We start from the raw sequence: 22900 nt of genomic DNA on the forward strand, positions 1-22900 counted from the left end.
TACAATCATTTAGGTGTTGACCATGCCCAGATGACCTATGAAGGTGTACACTGGCATGCTGCGGATCACTGCTTCTGTTGTGCCCAGTGCAAGACATCCTTGCTGGGCTGTCCCTTCCTGCCAAAGCAGGGTCGCATCTATTGCTCAAAGGCCTGCAGCCAGGGGGAAGATATTCAGGCCTCTGACTCGTCGGATTCTGCCTTCCAGTCCGCCCGGTCACGTGAATCACGGCGCAGTGTGCGCATGGGGAAGAGCAGCAGGCCTGCCGAACAGTGGAGACAGTCACAGCTGTTTAACCCCCCCGCCGCTGTACCTTCGTTTGATCATACGTTTGGAAATGGACAGGGTGATGGCGATAGAGATGGAGATGGAGATGCCGATGATGCCGATAGCGACATTGGTATCGTAGGGCGCAAGATGGCCCGTCTAGGCCTAGAGGAGGAGAGGTTCTGGAGGGAGCGGGAGGAGCAGGATGCTGGTGGAGAGGAGGATCCAGAGGAGTGGGCCCAGCATGAGGACTATATGACTCAGCTCCTTCTCAAGTTTGGTGACCGCGGGATGTTAAACCAACTACAGCAACCATCACTAAAGTCTTCCAGCCCAAGCAGGGACAGAAACAGGCTAATGAGTGTCTCTGACCCTTGGCTCAAGCCTGATTCTACGTCTATGAGGGTTAGCGCCTCCTCTCCCACCCCTGCTAGTCCCACCCAGAGCCAGACTTCCATTCAATCCAGAGCCAACAGCCTTAGCCCTGGATTGATGAGCAAGAAGCACCTGCCTGAAATGTACTGGGCCCAGTCCCAGGATGGGTTGGGAGACTCAGCCTATGGAAGTCATCCAGGTCCTGCCAGTGCCAGAAAGATCCAAGAGCTGGAGTTGGACCACGATCAGGACCAATCTGGGACAGGGAGAAGGGCCTTCTGGCCAGACAACAGGCAGTGGTATGAAGATTCCCTCGAGTGCATCGCTGATGAGCTTAGGAAAGCCGAGCACGGCGCTGGAGACTCCATGGACTCCCTGGCGCTCTCAAACATCACTGGTAAGGATACTGCTGGTTGCATGAGTTCAGTAGAGAAATGTGCTTTATTTTTCTATTAAAAAGGTTCAAAACTTGACTCTCCTGCTTGCTGTTTTTAGGTGCATCTGTGGATGGAGATGGCAGGGAAAGACCGATAGTCTACACACTCGCCATACAGGATCCCTCAGTGGCAGATGACTGCGATAAGATGAGCAACATGGGGACCTTTAATTCATCTCATCTTCACCACAGTGCCAACTCTCTCAACCTAAACATGGAGAAGGAAGATGAGGAGGTAGCATTGTCCAAGAGGGGAGGCACACCAGGAGGACACCTCTCATTGTCCCCCAATGTGGAAGGCCTCCCACCCTCCTTTGTCCATGCTCCAGCTCTGAGGAGAAGCAAGTCCCACTCCCGGCCCCCTCAGATGGTCAAGTTCTCAGAGGACACTGTGGACAATGGATATAATGATGGATTTGATGTCAACATTAGAAAGCATCCCATGAGTGAGAAGCCACAGCGGAGGGCGTACTGCCCAGATGAGATGGGCAGAGAGAGAAGCCGTCCAACGAGCCACCATGGGCGCAGCAGGCAGCACCACCACCGGCAAGGCCAGCACCACAGGAGCCGCAAAACCCGCTCGGATAACAACCTTCACATGATGCCTTTGGAGAAAGCACAGAGGCCGTACGAGCCCCAGCAGCAGGGTCTGGTAAACCCTCCATGTGGTCCCATGCTCCTACAGCATCCTGCAAACAGATTACCCATGGCCTACTCCCAAACCCGATCTGACTATATGCTTCAGGGCTCGGCTCAAGGAGACCCACGTGTTGAGCATTTAATGGGTCTCTACAGAGATGAGGACGACTGTTGTTCCACTTGCTCTTCCTCATCATCAGACTCTGAGGAGGAGGGCTATTTCCTGGGCCAGCCGATCCCTCAGCCTCGAGGAGCTGGGTGCTACTATGCTGAGGACTACCCCACAAGGGTTACAGCCCTCTCCCCCCAGGGCCACGGCTCACAGACTGGTCGCAGAAAAGGTCACCGCTCCAAAAACTGTATCATCTCTTAACAGCTCCGAGTTCATTCAGATTATAACCTGACCTACACTAAGCAATAAAGTCATCTGTTCTGATTAATCTGGGTTTAGAAAGGCAGTTTAAAGCAAACAATGTGCACAGACTGCATATTATGCCCAAACAGAAAGTCAAGTTGCATATCATATTTCAGGCCTGAATCTACTGAAAGAAGAAATCAAACTGCTAAGATAGATCCGTGCAACATAAAGTCAGAAAATCTTTGTAATGTGCAAATTTACCCCAAATACAGGGTCTTATTGAATAGCACTAACATGATGTACTGGTAAATGTGGAAGCCTTTGTTAAGACAGACCAGAATGATGCAGAGTGGCAACTTTTTCTTTCATTGCAGTATTTGCCATGTTTTTTTAAAATTATGTTTAAAGTTCAGTTAAAGGTTTTGCAGCAATATCTTTGTGTGCATTAAAGTGGATACATTTTGAACACAGGTTGTATAACGTAGAAAATAGAAGCAAACCCAAAAATTATTTAATGCATAATAGTACAAATGATAATGTATATACTAAGTTAAGATTGTAATACTGGTATTTTTATATCTGTGGTTTTAAGAATTGTTTCTGTTGAAGTGTGTTGTATAAAAATAGCAGTTGTAATGGTAAACAAACAGACCTCGTTAATAGTTCATGAGAAACCAAGAAGGTGCCACTTCATAAACTGCTATCCACAGTAAAGTGCCATGTTGCTCTGTAACAATGTCTATAACATATTTGGCAATGTTATTGGTATACAAACTATAATAACGAATAGCAGTCACACCTGCATTAGCCAAATTCAGCTGACTGTTCACTACCCTTGCGCCGACATAACCAGCTAAATGCTTTATGATGTAAAGACGCTTGTAATAAATAATGTTCTCCTCAAAGCTTCAGGAATGGGTGTCCTTTTCTCATATTTCACTGTTCATTTTTAAATTACATGTTGTACTCCTCAGATTGTAGTGATGTTTTAAACCCTGAAATGCATTGAAGAGTTTATGGGATTTTTAGAATACCAGTAAAACTGATATTTATGTAACTTTTGTTATTAGATCACAATAAACCAAACCTTAAAGTTAACAGAAACAATCTTTACTTCAACTTTGTCTCGATGTCATCAAAAATAAATCAAGCCTTGTGCAGGTTTTTCTGGGAAGGAAATTAAAGTTAAAGAGACAACAATGAAAAGTAACCAAACTGGCATTTCCAGACAGTACAAATGTATACAAGAATGTAGAACTGTAAATTTAGCAGCACTGAGTCATACATCCGACTGCTACAAAATGTACATAACTGAAAATATTACAAAACAAAAACAGTCTTATCAGGCTTTTCCTTTAGAAAAGTGTGTTCGTGCTGCAGGTCTGTCTATTCTCAACAACCTACTTTCATCAAAATTGTTTAAATAACAAAAAACCTATCTTAATCATTTCCATGGGATGCAGGACAGTTATTTGACAGTGGAACAACTTTTAACATTTTATAATCTCCATCTTTCAACAGAGAAAAGTATGGTAGAAAATAGTCTGTTCAAAACTAACACTGTTTATCCCAACAATGCAAACTGCATAAATTCCATTCAGAGTTTTTCTTCACGTTGCTGTGCTGTAGGATCCTTTCCAAGTCCAGCAAACATGTATTTGAAATATCCATAATGTTCAGAAGTCAATCCTTCCACGCTCAGTCGCACGAAGAGCCGATGGCCAATGTGTCAGTAAGACGAGCTGTGATTGACTGCCGTCTTTGAAAGTTTATGACCCGTCAGTGCTGTTGATGGGGTGGTCGAGTCACAAACAGAAGGCTCCGACTGCCGGACCACCTCGTCCAGCTCGTTGATGAAGTGTTTGAGGTCCTCCAGGCAACGATCGCGGATCTCCCCGAGGTTCTCCCTGAGGGGAACCTGCAGCTGCTTCTCCAGGTTGGGGTCTTTAGCCACCAGCATCTTTACCACCATGCCAAATGTCTCGCAGTCTTGCTGGTACACCTGGGAGTGGACAGGAATAAGAGTTTAAAAAAAACAACTAGTATATCGGGTTTGACACACAGTAAACACATTTACATCCATTTAATGCAGATTTTAGGACTTGTGTCAACAGGCAGAGGTCAAAACCTAAAAGAGAAAAGCTCCTAAATGAGGAGATGAAAAGTTGTTCCCTTCCTGCCTAACCTGGCGCCTCGGTGTAAATATCCCAGTGTCAATGAGCCTGAGCTGATCATTCTGGTGTCAACGCACGTTACGTAGTGTCAAAAGATAAACACTTCTCAAGTTTAATACGGGCCCTTTATATAGGACACGGTGGCACAAGAAGCAATAAAATCCCGCTTTAGTGGCGTCTCACAGGCTTATAACAGGTGTTAGAGGGACCACGAGGAAGACGTGCTGGAATCGTATTTGGGAGCTGCTATTTCACAGACTCAAATGTCTCATAAAACAAATAGAGGGAGCCCTCGGCTTCCACATAAAGTGGTTTGATTCGCAAAATGCCAAATCAGAGACTCGTGAGTCAACAATGAATTTCCAGGAGGGGGAAATATCAGTCAACTAAACTGATGGTAATATTTTGTATGGGTTAGTTACCATTTTTAGGAGAAGTACAAGTCCTTTGTTTAATCTCTCTCCCTCGTATTCTGTTGCCCCTTCATTATTGCGATCTAAAAAGGATTACAATTTCCCAAAAATAAATTCATAATACACACATCACACATGAGGACCTTTTCTAAATGGACAGTGTGATGCTCCATTTCTATTCAAAGATGGCAAAGACTTCCGAAACGCATCTCAATTTCTTTGTGGAATGTTGCTCTCTGTTTTCTTCCATACTTAACACTATTTCATGACTCAGTTTTTTTTCTCTAGTCAGTTTCTCTGTGCCTCGTTTCATCCTGGTCAATTCTTTCCCCTGACTAAATAGAAGTGAATTAACCCACCGATACGGCAACGTATTAATTAGTGCCACAGGCGGACACAAGGGCCCTTCCAATGGCATGGGTTGTGAGCGGATCTGTGCGTTTACGCGTATGCCTGTGTGTGTAAAATTAGGCCAGACGGGGGTGAGTTTCAGTCATTCACCGGATACCAACGCTGGCTTCTGCGCTGCGGGGCGTCCGACCTCACTGGCTTATTTATAGCTTTTCACAATGTTGCTGGAACGAAGCATGTTGGAGTAGAGGACAGATCGCAAATGAAGAGCTGCTGTCAAAACTATTTGCAATAACAGTTGGCAACTTTCCAGAACCTGCATAAAAAAACAAAATGTGTCCACTGTATAAACACTATGGTGAACAAAAATAGTGTGACGCTTAAAACATCTCCGAAAACCATGCTTTCCTAATATTATCAACTACGATGATTTCTGCTGAGGGAATTAGACCAGCGTCTCTTTATGCTACCTACAGCAGTCCGTTCTCCATCATTGGGTGACCTGAATCTAACAATTCGATACATGCATTTACAAGAAATATATGTGGTGAACATGAGGATACAAACAGTTTCGGGAAAGAGTGCTTCTGTAAAATTAACACATTCTGGCTGCATGAACATTTATGATCTAAATCATCATCATCATCATCATATCTATGTATGATAAATGATCAAGTGGAAGAAGTTACACAACAGTCAGACCAACACATCTCTTCAAAAGGCAAACCCCTGATAGCCCAGCGCTATCACCCTTTCCATTCAATTTCTTATCAACGACCTATGGTCTCTTTCAACAGCTGATAACTTGATGACAGGGAATTTATTCAGCAGCTTTACCGAGGAAGTATCCAATCAAGTGCGCCGACAACAACTTCTCTGAATACAGGGGAAAGTGGTTCCCAGATAACAATGTGCTGAAAATGTACTTCCTGTATTCAAACGCACGTCCTGAGATCCCTCCCTTGTTATCCAATCAGGAAGGAAAAAGGCCAGCACCTGACTTTGGGTGGAGTCGGTCCAGAACCGCCTCCGCTTCTAAAAACTTCTTTCAACTTAATTTTCAATAGCCAGTTAAAGCAAGGATTAAGGGTGGCTTCAGAAAAGGACGAGAGGTCCTCAGTCCAGTTCTGCCATCTTTGTCCCGAAGAAAGAAGAACAAAAAAGAAGAAGACTGGAACAGTCTGGCTTTCTTTTCTGTCTTGTAGCCAAATATATTTAGATTCCTCACCAAATGAAATAAAACTCCCTTTGTATCACAGTATGGCCTGTGAGGAGTAAAACATAATACCCTTTATTGCCTCTCATGCCTTGTCACTCACTATAAGCAGTTAGTCTGTACTGCAGCCAAAGTCAACTCTGACAATGAGAGCGGTTTCAGGTTGAATTTCAGCGGACCAATTTCACTTAGCTACACAAACACACGGTGAGGCACTGGTATAATGCGGCTCAGCACGAAGTCTGGCCGATGACGGAAAGTTCAGCCTCGGATCTGCGAAAAGTGTAGAGACAGTTAGTGAGGAGCTACTGGACTGGAGTGCGTTTGTGTCCATGCGTACCGAAGAGATGGCTAGACCAGATTGAGAGCAGAAAGCCAAACATCTGGCCGACACTTGTCAAGTGGCTGAACACGAGTGCCCACCGCGACTTTGTTGTTTCAGTCTAAAATAAGAGCGTTTAGCTGCGTGTTCTAGGAAATTAATACCAGCCCACAGACAAGTACTTACTGTATACGTTTTCCAGCGGCTGGTTGGTTTTGTCTGCCGGTTTGGCAGGTAATCCGGCCGCCATGTGAAGGCAACCCTGTCAGGTTTTGATTAGCGTTTACAAAAAGTTTTTTTTGTGTTTACCAAAAAACAAAAATAAAAATCGGGCAAAAATGTGAATAAACTTTGATTTCTGACCTGGTTGTGTGTGACAGAAACATGGCTGAATTAACTCCCAATCATGACTAAACAAGCCAGCCTTTCATGACACACAGACAACATTCATGCAAGTGGTCTGAATATCACAAAACCCAAAGAAAGGGGACAGGAGGAGGAAAAAGGCCGATAATCAGTTTCTACTAACAATTCCAAAGAATCAGAAATCCTGGAAAGACAAACTGAAACTTCATATCCCTGTGAAAATGGGATACACTGTTCCTTCTGGGTTTTCATTCTAAATCTACTCTTTCCAGACCTTAATACCATGACTACATCTGAAGATTAAAGCAAGGGGGCATGAGTTATATAGACAATGGGAACATGATGAAGATTATTCTTGACATGGGTCTTGGCAGTCCTTTTTCCAAATGCGTACTGTATGAAATGACCTGAAAACATGAAATAAAGCTCACGCAATAGAGCTCGAGGAACGTGAGGCGACACAGAGGGGGGCGAAAGAGGCTATAAAAGAGGCCAGAAACTGCAGTGTCAGCAACAGCATTATAACCGCCTATAGGCTCTGTGGTGCAGCTCAACGTGAGAGCGCAGTGTGCGCTCCGGGGCAGAGCTGGCTCGGGTTTAATGGTCCCAGTAAAGCAGCGGTAGCGCTCACTGGTGCAGGAATGGCCTTCATTAGATAACTGAGCAGAGCTGGGACCTCGAGCCTAAGGTGGTTTTAGCTCTGTTCTCGATTTATTGTATGCACAAATCTATGGCATTCCTATGCTTTACTCGTGATTCTGCTTTCGTTTATGTGTTCCTGTGAAATGCACATTATCACATACATACATACATATATGTATGCACGTGTGTGTGTGTTCATATGTAAAGATGAGTCAAACACAGAGGGGGAGAGTGGGGATGTTTGAGCCATGTGGTATATTAAGCTAGTGGAGGGGTCTAATGAGCAATTGTTGCAGTTATGACAGTCAGGAAGGGAGATTGGCAAGAGCCACCAGGAAAAGGGTGATACATTTGGCAACCAGCTACTTTGGCAGATAATTAACCGTCATTCTGCTCTAAAACTGACGTCTGGCTGTCAAATGGCTGGTGGATTGTCCGATGTGCCCACCACTGTGACTACAGGACAGAAACATTAATTTCCTGCCTTGTTAGGAACATAATAGCTGGCTGTTCCAGTAATGCCTCTCCAGTAAAATAATCCAGCTGTGAGTCAGAGAAGTCCAGGCCACCATATGTATGGGGTCGTTTGCCACAGTACGTTCGATTTGTGAGCACCAGGTTGACGTTTATAGAAAAGTGCTACAAATCCAAAACGTGTAATGAGGATTGTAAATGCAGTAATTTTTCAAAAAAGGGGCACAAAATGTTCACGTATATATATTTCCCTTGACTATTACAACATGAATACCAATTAAGAATTCAATATTAAATCCCAAACAGTGAGGTTATCATCCCTTATAATGCTGAGAAATGTGAACAATATTTGCAGCGCTTTGGATGAAGCTCCGTTACAATGTCAAAAAAAAGGCTCATTTGAACAGGCAATGTTTTTTTTAACACTGAACTACTTGCCGAATCATTTCATCGCTCGACACCTTCCCGTCAAAAGATCAGCTGAATGGAAATTGGAGTTGGACAGGTACCTTCTCGATCTCCTGAGCTTTGGCTGCGATGGCGAGGGCTCGTCGCTCTTGAAAGTTGTCTGTAGACGACTTTTGGCTCTCCTCGACGACTGGAGCCACCGGAGGCTCCTCTTTTTCTACTTCTGGAGGATGGTTCTCCTCCTAAAAAAGGTAGCGGAGAGAGAGACAGAGAGAGCAGTCTGAGTCACTGCTCAAAGGAGGATGCAGAAAGGTGTTTTTAAATCATGAACTGTATGGCAGATCACTACAGATAAGTGATGATTACAAACACATTGATAAACATTTAAAAAAGCGTACTTCTACTGCCAAGTTAACGAGGGCCAGCAATAAAACTATCGAGAGAAAGGGAAGGCATGGGAAAGGATGTAGGTCAGCAACTCAAAGCCTGACCTACTGACCGTTTAACTTTACAGGAACGATGTGGATGATGAGGCGTACCAAAGGATGGAGCTCAGCTTTTAAAGCTGAAAAGAGTGTACTCTGTGTTACGTCTACAACTAGTCAAAGAATAAGGGACTCATATGAATTACAGTACTGAGAAGCTGCAGCTCATGCCATATTCATCCCAACAGATGTGGACCTCCATATCATACACTGTTATCATTACTTAGCATATTATGACTAAAACCTCCCGGCTTAGCATTGCACTTCTTTTTCAATGTAAAATGTAGAATTTGATACTTCGGCTGTTTTATATCTTAAAAGGAAATCTGGCCCTGGCAAGCCATGATGAGCCATCTAATGGCTAGATTGGAAACTCTAGTGCCCATAAGTATAAATGTGGAAGCCAAGAGAAAGAGCAAAGGGGAGAAATGAGGCCAACTTGGATCACCGCTCAATTTCTTTTGCTCATTTCCTGATACTATTAGAGTTTGAAGGCCAGGGAGCAGAACCGCCCAGCCATGAATAAAGTCCACTCACACATTACGGAAAAAGGGCCACGGACTAAGTCATGATATTAAATCTCTTGATGAATGAGGAAAGATGTCAACATTTTTTTTTTTTTTTTTTTTAAAAAGGCACAACGCATAAAGCATCATCCAATTATTCCTCCGTCCAATTCTCTCCCTGAAGCTATGCTCGGGAGGAATCCAGTGAAAAGAATATCCTCGTCTGAGTGTTTCACTTCAACTCACTGGGCACAGCCCCACCTGGAAGGGATGCTAGAAAGCTTGACACACACGAGAGAGCGAGAGAGGTATATGCAAACTGGACAAAGTGTCATCAGCCAGGAGGTACAGGTAATCTCTTTTCAATGTGATACTAAAAATATAAAATAAATAAAAAGGTAATTAGAACTAAAGAACTTAAGCTGAACCGTGATTTGACTGTTCAAATTATGGCTGCTGTAGATTCTAAATTAATTTGTTTGAACAAATGATCATTGTTGTTGGGTGGGGTATTGTTCATATTCCCACTGATAACCTGCCATGCACATTCATGGGAAGATAAATGTTTTGCAGCCTCAGGATCAAAATCGCAAGAGTTTTTTTTCTCTTTTTCTCTCTCATCCTCTTGCAATGATGTTCAAACTAGAATCCCTGCCTCGCGGTTGTATGCCTCCGCTAAACCAATCACGCTGCAGTTATTACCTCATTATGTTATCCGATTAAAAACATCCGTGTGAATAATTAGCATATACATTCTGGATCCAAAAACATGTTTTGTGAGGTCACAGTGACCTTTGACCACAAAATCCTAAAATCAGTCCAGAGTGGACATTTGTGCCAAATTTGAGGAAATTTGTTGAAGGCGTTCCTTAGATATCACGTTTGGATGGACAACTCCAAAACACAATGCCTCTCAAGGCCAACATACATACAGAGACAACATAATAGTAGCCAACAACGATGACAAATACATATTTTGGAGCTTTCTGACCATCTTGCCATAATCATATGCCTGCATCTTCACGGAAAAAAATAATGTCTGGACCAAATTCAATAGCAATTATTGAACAGTCGTCGAGACACTTCACTTTGAACAATGAATGTTGTTTTATGATGGCGCTAGAAGAAAAAAGGGTTGTGGTCCCCGTTCGTCAGCAAATCTCAGCAATTATCCCGATTGGTAAAGTACCGTAATGACAGGGGCTCGATGCCCTGTGTCGGGATGAAACCTTCTGGCGACCTTTTCAGTTATAGTTTATGCTCTCCACCCACTACTCCACCGTGCCTCGGAGCCACAGCCGGAGGTGCTCTTTAGACCCCCTCCTCCGTCTGGGATGGCACCATGGAGCCTGCGTGCGTGTTTGTTGAATCCCCCCCGGCCCCCAACAGGCAGTGGCCGGGGCCTTAAGTGCAAGCTTTACTGGGGGCACAGGCCTTTCATCTTGGCCAAGGTTACCGGTTTGTGCCCCCCGAACCGAAAGAAACAATGCACCAAGCAGCAGTGTGCATCAGTGTGTGTGTATGTGTGTGGAGGGGTGGGGCTCTGGGTAAAACTTTCATCACAGCAGTTGATTGGATGGCGGTGGGTGGTTCTTACAAAAATGCAGAAAAAAAAAAAAGAAAAAAAAAGAAGTTTATTTTCTGTATCTTGTAATTTACAGAGTATAAAGCAAGTGTGTGGATTCACAAATACATCAAAGTGCCCAATGTGCCACTCAAAAGGACAAGTCAGTGAAAATATAAGCAATATGGCAACACTAAAATGACCTCCAGTGTGTTCTGAAAAAGATGAGGGCTGCTAATGAGATAAATAATAAGCCTTATTGCACATTAGCAGCAATTACAAGTTACAGTTTTATAGATTCTTTTGATCAAAGTACATTTGTGCACATCAGGAAACTGTAAAGCTTTTTGCATAACATTAAATAGTCATAGTTTAATGTTTTCAGACTGGCAGACTGCGTGCATTAATTTGATCTAACCAATCACAATCATCCATCCCATATGGCTTGAACACAGCATAAGAAAGGTCAGCAAAGCTTTTCCTGCGACGCCCACATTAGACATCAATTTCCACTGACCTGCTTCATCTACCACAGTCACAGCTACCAAACACAGTCCGCCATACTCTTCAACAGAAAAAAGGAAATGATTGTTCATTGTAAACGGTGTAAACACACCCCGACGAGTTCCACAGGGAGGCTAGTCAGGGACTAAGATCCCATGATAAAACTGTGACTGGCTACCGAGTTAGCCTCTTCCCTTCTGGGTGGCCGTAGCCAGACGCATTGCGCCTAATCACATCTGATTCTATTTACACTCCCTCTGCGTAGTCGGAGATGGATGATATCAGCAAAACAAGTTATTATTTGTAAAACAGGCCACAGGGATCTACATCCAATACTTATTCAAAACAGTAAAAAGGTACATATATATATATATATATTTTTTTTTAGAAAGAGCACTTTAAGGAAGCACGGCTCATACTTTCGTCGACACTTGAGCCCTTTTCCCTCCATCGCTACAAGTTCTTGGGATTGAAGTCTGCTTACAGCACAGGTAAACAAAGCAGGCCTGATGGCTTTTATGCTCTGCGTGAGGCCCACTTTAAAAGCTATTAACATACTTCAAATGGGACTAAACACTTATTAGAAGGATGGAATTTAAGAAGTTCCAGATGCATCCTGCTGTACAGTGACAAAGGAGGAGCCCACAATATAGATATATGCCCGATATAAAATATATATATATATATATATATATATATATATATATATATATATTTGCAGTTTGGTACCTTGTTCGAGGTTGCGCTGTGTGGGGAGCCTTCTCTTGACAGGCCTGGAATTTTGTCTGGAGAGATAAGAAAAAAAGACAAAAGAAGTTTGACAAAGTGAGATGCAAAACAACATGAGAAGAGATTTGGAAGAGAGAGGAAGGAGAGGGAAAAAAGCAGAAATTCTCGAGTGTCTCGAAAATTAAGTGAGTATGCTTATGGTAATCAAGGCTCTCTAAAAAGGTGTTGATGTTTGGATCTCAGATCCGGAGGGGTACCGAGGATAGAACAGCAGGACGCAGCTGGTTCGCAATTGCGCTCCCAACTCCAGATCGACCGGACACAACCTGCTCTCAGACTTCTCATTTGTTCTTCAACCAACTTGTCGCTTGCAGTCCACCCACGGCTCTGTAGCGGACCAATCAAGTCGATTAACCGCCACCAACTCGGAGCACCCGGCTATGAAACAAAAACACCCCGCCGTGGAAGCCTTGGCTTCAGGAATATCCATCAGACATCCTATACCCGTTCCCTCTTCGTTTCGACACACACACACACACACGACCTGGTGGCATCTTTATGAGGCCTGACAAAGTGGCAGACCGAGCGGGGAGGAAGGCTGGCTGCTGGACACATTACAAACCACTCTGCGTCTCTCAGGTTACCCAGACTGGGAATAGGTTAAGTTTAACGAGTGTAACCTTTGTATATTTCTGAAACAAACCCACTGCATGTAATTTCATCTCGCCCTCCTTGAATTGCATTGAAAGAAGAAGAAAGAAAAAAAAAGTAAAAGAAATGGCACAGAGACTGTACCATGTAGTGCTTAAATCTAATAGTAAAACCACTGCCAAACCTTCCACAACTACTGAACTTACAAGCCATCTTGCTCCGAGAATAGGTTTCTTCATAGGAAGACCAAACTGTAAGGTCACTGGCTGTGTACATTATAACTAGGCCTTCTTATCTTATAACAATATAGCAAGAACACTCACTACCCTAATACACCGCTATAAAACATGATCAATAATGTTATGTTCTTTCCAGAGGTTGGGATCAAACATTTTTAACACAAGTAGCAACACTATTTTGTCACACGATGACCACTTGTACTTCTAAGGCCCACTGAGATAATTTCAGAAGTAAAAAGGAGCAATTAAAATGAACATTTTAAGAAGGAAGGCTGGCCCTGAAGATGGTCGCAGACCTAAACAACACTGTGCCACTAAGGAGGTTGAGATGTATACAAAAAAAATATGCAGAAAACAAAAGGTTCCACCAGCAGTCATGCATTTTAGTCCAGTTAATCAAAAGCTGTATTGCTGACATGCTGGGAAATTAGTTATGTAAATTTGGCACAATGTCAGTCACATAAATAATTTAAATTAAAAATAAACCTGTGATGCAGACGGGCACTGAAAGAGGCTGTCTTAATTAGCATTGCCGCTGGGTGTCCCAATGCCTGCATACAAGTACTTTATACCTACATATAAATACAGCTTTGACAGACTGTACAGTCTACTGTTCCTTCATACTATCTTTATTGAATGTGTTATTTCCAGAGCAGACAGTGGGGTGCCTTATGACTCATAACTGAAGGAAGAATAATAATATAATGTAACTTGCTCAGTTGGTCTAGATATTTACTTTTAAAACTTCATCTCGAAGCCTCTAAATTTAAATGGTGTACATTTACAGATCAGTGTAGGAAGCATGGAAAGTGCTAACCTACCTCCACAATAGATAGAATACATGGTTTAGGAAGGAAGGAATCCATTACAGCAAAGTCACTACAAGGTATTAATAAAGAAACTTAAGAATTCATGATGCAACTCACTTCAGACCTGAGTGAAACCATTTGTGCCAAATAGGACATCTACGTTTATTGTGGTCAGAATTCTTATGGTCAATTATTCTGAGGAGTTATATTATACTTCATTGTATGACTGTATGTTTAAACATTGATTGAGAATCAATTCATTATGTCCTCCGTCCTTGCATCCTTCTCAGGACATCTTTCGAGTATATGAAGCCACAACATTTCCTTCTAACATTTATCTGACATGACAAGGATGCAAGGATCTGCTTACGGTCACCCAGGTCCAAGCTTGTTCACATGGCTCAATGTACAGACCCAAAGTTTCATGTCCACTCTGTTGAGAAAAGAGCGCCCCCCAATGGTGCTCAGAAACCCCCTCTGGACCGTCCACATCTGAAAAGCCAGCCAGCCAGATTATCAGTCATGGGTAAGACAGTGAAATAAAAGAGGTCTTGACAATGAATGTACATTTTTGGGGGCGACTGTCTTGAACTTGACACCTGACCTCTAAGGACCTAAATCATCTTTTTCAAATGGCCTCGATCAATAAATAAAATCATGGCTGAAGTTGCAACAGCAGACTGAATGTATGAATGTTTGGCTCAATCTTCCTAGTATTGCCAGTTGTATTTGTGGACACAAGGAAACAGCTCTGCGCTGCATCAGGTCAGGGGAAACTCAAAGGATTCTACGTACTCTTGTCCTGCTGCGAGGGAAATGGCAGGCTCTTGGCTCTGTCTGGCGAGTAGCTTCTGCTGCTGACGCTGGAGCCGGAGCGACTGTGGGGGGAACGGGCCACCTCGCGGCGCACAGGCGAGCGCTCTCTGGGTGGAGGGAACGGGGCCGAGGCCGCCTTTCTCCTGAAGGGGTCTCTGTCCTCCCTGGAAAAGCAGAGGGAACGTGTGGGGCTGTCATGAGTGAACTAAAACATCTTCAAGTGTTTTGGTGAATGACAAATTAGCCCGTCTTCCCCATCTGACAAAACAAGCCAAATGTGGACCAAATGTTTCAGTAAACACAAGTACTGGTCCCTTTCCTCTTTTGTGCCAACACGGCACAACACCACCATCTAGGACTGGGGACTAAACACATGCAGGTTTTTACTCGGACCCCATGTGAATGCCCTACGCCCATATTAAGCATGCATTCATTAGTACCCTCTGTCCAGGTTGAGGATGGCTTGCACGAGTGTGTCTTCCCCACTCTCCGGGAGTGATCGGGCCGCTGGGTAGACACCCTGGTTTCGCACGTTGTGAGGAGGAGGTGGCGGCGCACGGGCGCTAAGGGAATAAATACACATAAATGTTGTGGTCAGTTGCGGGTACATACTGTACAACATGGCAACCAATACTGCGGTCAGGATTATGTATTCAGGCAATGGGTTGCCTCCCAGGGATGTGGACCCTTATCCCTGGTTAAAATTGATTAGCCTGTTGTTTTTCTTCCTTTAGCAAAAAAAGTCTTTGAAAATAATATTGAGAGGCAAGCACCTCACACTAGCCAAGTATGGTTAAAACTTCATCACATTACCACATCAGCAGTGGAACTCATCCAATAGCCAGATAATATCTAAAAATGTAAACTGAACCACTTCAATCGCTTCAGTTCTCCGTCAGGATCCTCACCCGACTTCAAACATTTATCCGGGCTAAACGCCAGTCTGGCTTAGATATAGAGCATCTTCTTCTAAAATATAATGAATGCTAATGCGTGTGAACAAAAAAGAAAAATGACGGAGCAACAGCTCTTCTAGAGAGTTTAAATATTAAGGAGAAGGTCCAGGTTTTAAATTATTTGCAATATCAATGTTTAGTGTGTGTTGGTGGTCACAAGGGAATATAATAATCAACTGAGTGGAGCATTTAGTAAATGCTTCACAATAACAAAACATTCTTGAATGGAAAAATAAACATGTCCAAGCATTGAGCAAAACAGACATTTTACCACTCCCTGTATTCCTTGTAACTCAGGCACTCTGTAACGTCTCACTCTCAAGCGACCTCTGACCTTGACCCACACTAAACCGACCAATCAACAGGCCGGAACTGACCTCGGTGCCCTTTCACAACTCTAAATGTTTGTTTGGAATGAACCCTGTCTGCCTGCTAAGTGGCAAATTGTGTGTGACTTTCTGTCCTGCTCTGCAACTGTATACAACAGTGCATGATTAAGATTGGCCCCCCGACCAACTTTCAGTGTTGATACTACAGAGGGGATTTCAGATGGAAGAATCGAACGTGTCACTCGACACTGGACGACATAAAAAGGCTGCAGAGCATCCAGTATCGCGGTAGGCTGCGTTATCTTATTTCACCTCTTTGTTGTCACATATTAACTCAAATATACATTTAGTTTTGGCACCGACAAACAGCACAGGTGCGATGTGAAAACCTAATCAACGTTCCCAATAACCAAGAAGGATGATTATATATTAACGGATGCTATTCTTCTAAAGCAAATCAATGGTTGAATGTTTATTTTGTGGGGGGTGGGGGGGCTCAATTTGGTAACACCTTTCATTCACAAATGTCCCTTAATATTATTGAAATGTATGTATTGATATGTCTAGCCAACACCATTGTATACAGTATAGTATTAAACTGCAATTATTAGATGACCAACATTACAAGCAGGTAAATTGCTGAATGCATTTGATGATATCATCTGTGGTCAGTTGGCTGTGTTTTTGACTATTAACAAACTGTGACAAGAAGCCTGGCCAAAGGGTTTTAAGTGAATAATGTGAACAATCAGAAAAAACATTAAAACAGCCAACTAGAAACACTGTTCAGCTACAACAGGTAAGCAGAGGTGGGTTTAACCAATGAAAGTGTGGCGGAAAGTGAGCACCTAGACCGGCAGGATTGAAACTAGGGTGAGACAGGCCAATATGGGTCAGGGCAGACCTTGATTTATAATTGCTGCTACTTAAACAAAGACTTGAAAAACATACTGAAAATAGAGGCCAGCTAGCGGCCAGCACCCCCCCCCCCCCATAGCCCAATTAAAAGCAATAAAACAGAGGACTTTTTACACAACACAAGTGTGTAGAAACATTTCCCAATTCTAATGAGTGGTTTTACATTTGAAAAATGCTTTGGTAGATCGGTGTGGCATTTTTTGGAAGAAATATTAGCTGCAGTTTACCCAAACTCCAAAGGCCGTCCTGCGTGCGGGTCCTCCCTGGGCCCTCTGTAAGGGTATTCCTCCTACACAATAAAGAAAATGGAAATCAAAAGATTTGATTATGTCCTGAAATAGAAGTTACGGAACTTGATTGAAACTTAGAACAATGACGCAAGTTTTGATTTAAAAATGTAAACGTGCCCCTGTAAAGCTCATGTAATAGATTCATGACCATCAAACTTATAAATATGATAAATATGTATGCCAATACATCATTTTTAGTGAACTTTAGAACAGGGAAATGTCACAATGTTAGTTAATCAGCTATAAAGATTAACAAAAAACTACAGCAAAAAGAGATGGCATGAAAATATTTTATCTTGAACCTTAAACTATAGCGCCCTCAGCTGGCCAATTCTGAGTGTAGATATCAAACCAATAATATTGACATGATATGCAGTTGTAATATATCTGCAGCATGTTTAAGACCCTTTGGTGTAAATGCATGTACAGTTAGTAAGTCTGATGCATGTAGTAGTATTAATAATTAAAGAAAACGGAGAGCACAATGACCCAACAAAAAACAAAATCTGTGTGGCGAGTTTGTTTATCAATGTAACTCAACAATGACTTTGTAAAGTGGCAGCTGCTAATATTCCTGACATTCAGGGCCCATGTTGAATTCTGAGAGAATTTTGCCACGATCTTGTTTGTAACCATTTATTTTATCTCCTTGTTTTTCCTGTGAACTAAGCTTCTTTTGTCCTCCTGCCATGTTCTGGTTGTATTTATGTCACTTTTGTTTGCAATACCTTTTATTATTATTATTAATTTATCAGAGGAAAAGGGAGTCTTTGGAAGTTCCTAACAACAATGTTAATTTTATGATATTCATGTTCTCACCCTTCTTGCAGGTGGAACAGCTCTGCGTTCAGCAGAGAAATGAACGTTGTCACCATGGTAGCCCCTCTGATCTTCATGATAATTTCGTTGGCCTCCTCCATTTGGAAAAAAGCGTGGACCTCCTTCGTATTCGTACCCGCCACGGCCATAGTCCTCCTCCGGCCTGCCAAAGGGGCCCCTTCTCTCCGCTGCCCCAGCTGCCCGTGGGTAAGGACCCTACCAGAATGGGTACATTTAATGATTTTACATTTGCATATAAACCTTTTCCAAAATTGTTTTTGGGGAAATCATATTTTGTAATTTTTTTAAAGATTTTTCTGAAATAAATCAGCTGTGGAAAGCCGTGGTATACTTGATGAGAACTAAGTTTGTATTACGTGTTGTCTGACCAAATCAGGAATAATGACATTTAATCATAACCGTTATCACAGAAATATGCAGTTAAAAGAAATATTGTAGTGGTTAAGCCGATTTTAGCCATCCTTCACCAAATAATATATACAGGCTGCTTGGCATACAGATACGTCTAGCTACTCGTATATTTATGTGTCGTCACTATGTACACACTCACCGGTCTATCTCCCAAAAAGCGGTCATCATACACCTCTCGTATACTCCGATCTCTCCTGTACGTCACTACAAAAAGCAGACAATGAGATATACTGTATGTTTGTACATGCAACCGTGCTACTACAAGATAAATAATGAAAACTAGTTTCTGTATTCATTGCCCTTGTGTTTGTTCATGTCAACTTCTTTAAACAGCAGTATTCCAGTAAAAATACATTATTGCTAGAAAATATATATATATATATATATATATATATATATATATATACACACACACATACAAGGGAATGGACAGGACGTTCCTCAGCTCAGGTGTACACTGCAAAGATGAAAACTAGAGGAATGCTCTGAATATTGTCCAGATGTGCAATTATTTTTGTAAAAACTCTTTAGGTAGTATTTGTCATTTATCGCGTTGTCGTCCTGGTGTAAAACAGTGTTACTGTGAAGGCAAAGGTTAATTACCAACTTACTTTTGGATGTAAGAATCTCTGTGAATTGGGGTGATAGAGAAAACACAATCTTCAACAAAATCTGTAAAAAAAATTAAATTAAAAACAGTGTCAAGGCTATACACATGGAATACGTCTTAATTGAACTGTTATGGGGATACTCTTCATAATCAAGCCTATACTCTGTTATCCGTTATTACAACAACTAAGCTCCAACAGGGTGGACTGCTCGACCAGGAGCTGGCTGACGTTTCCTTCAGCAGAATAGCCCGACGGATGAGTCCATTTACGTTTGCCCAACAACACAATAAACACAACACTAGCTTGATAACACCCGAGTTAAAGAACACACTGCAATGTGTTCTCCGATGGTGAATCAACTACTAACTCCTGTAGCTCCACGTAGGACGGGCAGCTAGCGTCGCTAATTAGCTAGCCTCCAAGTATGCTGCAAACATCCGCACGTTTTAGCTCATCTAAGAGCAAGTTAACTAATCTATGCCAACATACAAAACCACAAACAACTATATACGGCACGCTGTTGCACCTCCGAGATCAATACGTGTTGAATAAGTCACATAAGGAGGTCCTTTATCCCATGCAAATTGAGAAAACAATCTCACCTTCCACTAGCCTAGCCTTCCCCGGTAGCTACATGGAGAGCTTCTGTTTTATTGGACGAGAATGAGAAAGCGTCATAAAGATGCGACGTACGGACATGGCGTTTGTTTCTTTTTGCTAAACGTTAATTTCATACGAATGCACAAACATCTACTATTTTAAACACATTCCGATTCATTCAAACGGTGGAGGCTGTGTTGGTAAGTCATTTGGTGGATGTTGTGCTGCTGCTTGCAGCTGCGTAACAAATATGTAACGCGACATAAATGGTGGACTTGCCAAACTAGCAAAGTAGCCAGTTGTGCATTAACCTATTTTTAGGATCATTTCGCTTATTTATTTTTTTGTCTTACAGTGTGTCGTATGCGTCCAATATGAGCGGGGGTTTGGCACCGAGCAAAAGCACTGTGTACGTGTCGAACCTGCCATTCTCTCTTACCAACAATGACCTGCACAAGGTTAGTTCCTTCAACACTCCTGACAACAATGTTGTGGTCAGTGTTATAAAATGTTAATAATGCTTTCATTTGGCAAAAACACAAGTGAGAGTCAAATTCCACTGTGGTCTCTGAATCCAGGCAACGTCCTTACTGAAACCGATCACTTTGTCTCATTTCAGCTATTCACCAAATATGGAAAAGTTGTAAAGTAAGTTATGTCTGTCTCATAGTTTTAGAGATATATTATTCATAGTAGTAGTAAATGAATAACCCACAACACTCTGTTTAAGGCTCTGAAGACTTGTAATAGTTCTACATGTTTTAAAACGCTTCTTGCAGGGTTACAATTGTTAAGGATAAAGATACTCGCCAGAGTAAAGGGGTCGCGTTTGTTCTCTTCCTGGACAGAGAATCTGCTCATAACTGTGCAAGAGCAGTGAACAGTAAACAGGTAAGTCTGTCACATTAAAACCACTAGTGTTCACATACTGGACATCACTGAGCATGAGCCACTCGGGTTATGTTTGATATTCACTTGTCAGAGTTTGAAATGTGTTTGTCTCCCAGTTGTTTGGCAGAACAGTGAAAGCGAGCATTGCCGTCGACAATGGCCGAGCAACTGAGTTTATAAAAAGACGGAACTACACAGACAAGACCAAATGTTACGAATGTGGGGTCAGTGCATATTCAACATTCTCTCCTGTGAGATCATTAAGTTGTTATTGAGTTGTTATTGAATTGAAACAGTGAATGGGGGGAAAACTATTATCCCGGAGACAGTTGTCTGATTTTGTGTGTTTTTAAATGAAACATGACAGGATACAGGTCATCTCAGCTATGCATGCCCCAAAAACATTCTGGGAGAGAGGGAACCTCCGAAGAAGAAAGAAAAAAAGAAAAAGAAAAAGGCTGAACAACCCGAACATGTGTAAGTCTTAAATAGCTGATATTGTGAGATATTCAATATGAGATTGTGCCGTTTTCACAATACCTACATCTTTTCCCTTTTTATAGTGAAGAAGAAGAAGAAGAAAGTGAAGAAGAGGGAGAGGACCCAACCTTAGATAGTCTGAGCCAAGCCATAGCATTTCAGGTAAGTGTGTAGATATGCAACATACTCCCCCAAATAACATGCTATACTATGAACTTGTTATGATTTTCTTATGGTATACTATACTATAGCATGTTTCTAGAACACTATACTTTGATATTTTATGAAACACTATACTATGATGTTATATTTCTTCTATCTGTGTCCCTCCAGCAAGCCCGCATCGAGGAAGAGGACACACAGAGGAAGAAAACACGCTTGTCTCAAGAGGAAGGTGCTCACGCTTCAACGTCCTCAGACTCTAAGAAACCGAGAATCAAAAAGAGTGCATACTTCAGTGACGAGGAGGAGCTTAGTGACTAAACATAATAATAATACACAGTTTGGACATAAATTGTTTATCAAATAGTGTTTTTATTTTTATTGCATTGTGTTGTAGTTGGGATGCAGCCATTTATACTGATGATTTTGTATTTCTTCTTGTACATAATACTAAGACTTTTTTTCTGTTTCTAGAAATACTGTAATTGTCTTTTTCTTTGTCAGTCAATAAAACCGTATTTCTTACTGAAGAACCACAACAATTTGTGGTTGTTTGAGGGTTAAATGCAGAATCAGATAAAAAAAGAAGAAAGAAAGAAATAAGGTTATTTACTACTTTTCTTAGTTCGATGAAATGCATGTAAATTGGAAACTGATGCAGGAAATATAATTTTTTTTGTGGTTGGATTATTTATTTACATTTTTCCATAAAATATTTTTTGTCCATAGGATTCTAAAAGGTTGTGTATTTCATATGACCATGTTTCTACTTGATACATTATCAATATGGATTAAGTGGTTGGCAACAATGGGATGACCAATTCTGAATTTCTAGCAGACGGTGTGTGTAAATCCTAAATATTGCATTCCCATAATGCATCATTGAAGTCTTGTCGTCGGAACAAAATGAAGATCCATTTGATATGAAAAGGTTTGAGCGGCCCTTAATCTTAGCCTGACATTTATAACATAATATTAAAAAGCAGCATGATAGATGAGAGACGCGGTAGCGGTGGTTCGCTCGAAAATGTGTTTTTTTGATGCTCTCTTGCGTCAGCGCGCGGATAAAGCGAGGGATTCCCCGATGTTTAATGTGCTCGCTTGTGATCTAAACTGCTGCGGCATTTCTGCCGTCTGCGAGTCAAATACAAAGATGCAGGGCTATGAGACGATTCCCAGTAGAGTGAGCCGATAAGAGCGGTTAACACATTACTGAAGACGCAACATTATCTTCTATGGCTTTTGTTGCATTTGGGTGCTTTCGGAAATGGATTTGCAGTCTATGAATCAGAGGTAATAGCTGCGAATACATATAATTATCTTAGATGCGAACACGAGTAGTCGACGTATACATTAAATGCACGTAGAATCATACGTGTAACACGTTACCGTCGGCTGTTATGTGTACAGGGCGTTAATAATCCTAATGTAAATGTTACATTCCGTGCTTTTTTTTGTTTATCATTTTTTTTGTTGCATGAACCATATTCGTATCCGCAGTGAATCAAGATTGTGGCAAGGATTTTTTTTTTTTAAAGCAAACAGTATAATAAGGTGTTTTTCAGCATTTATTCCCGATTGGCCGTGTGCAAACATGGGTACATCCGGCTAGTCAGCGTAAGAAACGTGTGTTAACGGGTCACGTTTGTCAAAAATAACCAATTCGTT

General features: G+C 41.9%; 3 protein-coding genes across 7 annotated transcripts in view; 2 read left to right on the forward strand and 1 right to left on the reverse strand.

The window, feature by feature from the left end:
- The window catches only part of prickle1b (prickle homolog 1b), a 27255-nt gene extending 24082 nt beyond the window's left edge, over positions 1–3173 (forward strand). For all 3 annotated transcript variants that reach the window (XM_034525929.1, XM_034525927.1, XM_034525926.1), the window contains exons 7-8: positions 14–1039; positions 1138–3173. In XM_034525929.1, the coding sequence (XP_034381820.1) occupies positions 14–1039; positions 1138–2090 (1979 nt within the window). In that variant the 3' untranslated portion in view covers positions 2091–3173. The remainder of the gene's footprint in view (positions 1–13; positions 1040–1137) is intronic.
- On the reverse strand, positions 3170–19768 carry pphln1 (periphilin 1). Of its 3 annotated transcripts, none has more exons than XM_034525930.1 (11): positions 19702–19768; positions 19100–19160; positions 18628–18692; positions 18057–18272; positions 17175–17236; positions 15185–15307; positions 14724–14908; positions 14343–14420; positions 12230–12285; positions 8543–8683; positions 3170–4077 (listed from the first exon to the last, which is right to left on the reverse strand). In XM_034525930.1, coding segments are annotated over exons 2-11 (1200 nt in total). In that variant the 5' UTR covers positions 19101–19160; positions 19702–19768; the 3' UTR covers positions 3170–3804. The 3 variants fall into 3 exon arrangements, with proteins under 3 accessions (XP_034381821.1, XP_034381822.1, XP_034381823.1); XM_034525931.1 differs by lacking the exon at positions 19702–19768 and adding an exon at positions 19626–19692; XM_034525932.1 differs by lacking the exon at positions 14343–14420.
- On the forward strand, positions 19763–21771 carry zcrb1 (zinc finger CCHC-type and RNA binding motif 1). Its single transcript, XM_034525933.1, has 8 exons — positions 19763–19899; positions 20055–20157; positions 20319–20347; positions 20479–20590; positions 20707–20814; positions 20958–21067; positions 21154–21232; positions 21404–21771. Exons 2-8 carry the CDS (start codon positions 20074–20076, stop codon positions 21551–21553), a joined length of 672 nt encoding a protein of 223 aa, XP_034381824.1. The 5' UTR covers positions 19763–19899; positions 20055–20073; the 3' UTR covers positions 21554–21771.
- Positions 21772–22900: the final 1129 nt, after the last annotated feature.

The sequence above is a fragment of the Cyclopterus lumpus genome, chromosome 23 (genome assembly GCF_009769545.1).
Source record: "Cyclopterus lumpus isolate fCycLum1 chromosome 23, fCycLum1.pri, whole genome shotgun sequence".
Classification (NCBI taxonomy): domain Eukaryota; kingdom Metazoa; phylum Chordata; class Actinopteri; order Perciformes; family Cyclopteridae; genus Cyclopterus; species Cyclopterus lumpus.

Bases quoted from the DNA above. Each gene is read 5' to 3' on its own strand.
- pphln1 (XM_034525930.1), bottom strand. The intron at 15,308-17,174 runs GTAAACTGCAGC...TTATTCCCTTAG, and splicing joins GGACGGCCTTTGGAGTTTGG to CGCCCGTGCGCCGCCACCTC. The intron at 14,421-14,723 runs GTACGTAGAATC...CTGGCTTTTCAG, and splicing joins TCCCTCGCAGCAGGACAAGA to ATGTGGACGGTCCAGAGGGG.
- zcrb1 (XM_034525933.1), top strand. From the start codon at position 20,074: ATGAGCGGGGGTTTGGCACCGAGCAAAAGCACTGTGTACGTGTCGAAC. The intron at 20,815-20,957 runs GTCAGTGCATAT...GAAACATGACAG, and splicing joins CCAAATGTTACGAATGTGGG to GATACAGGTCATCTCAGCTA. The intron at 21,233-21,403 runs GTAAGTGTGTAG...GTGTCCCTCCAG, and splicing joins GCCAAGCCATAGCATTTCAG to CAAGCCCGCATCGAGGAAGA.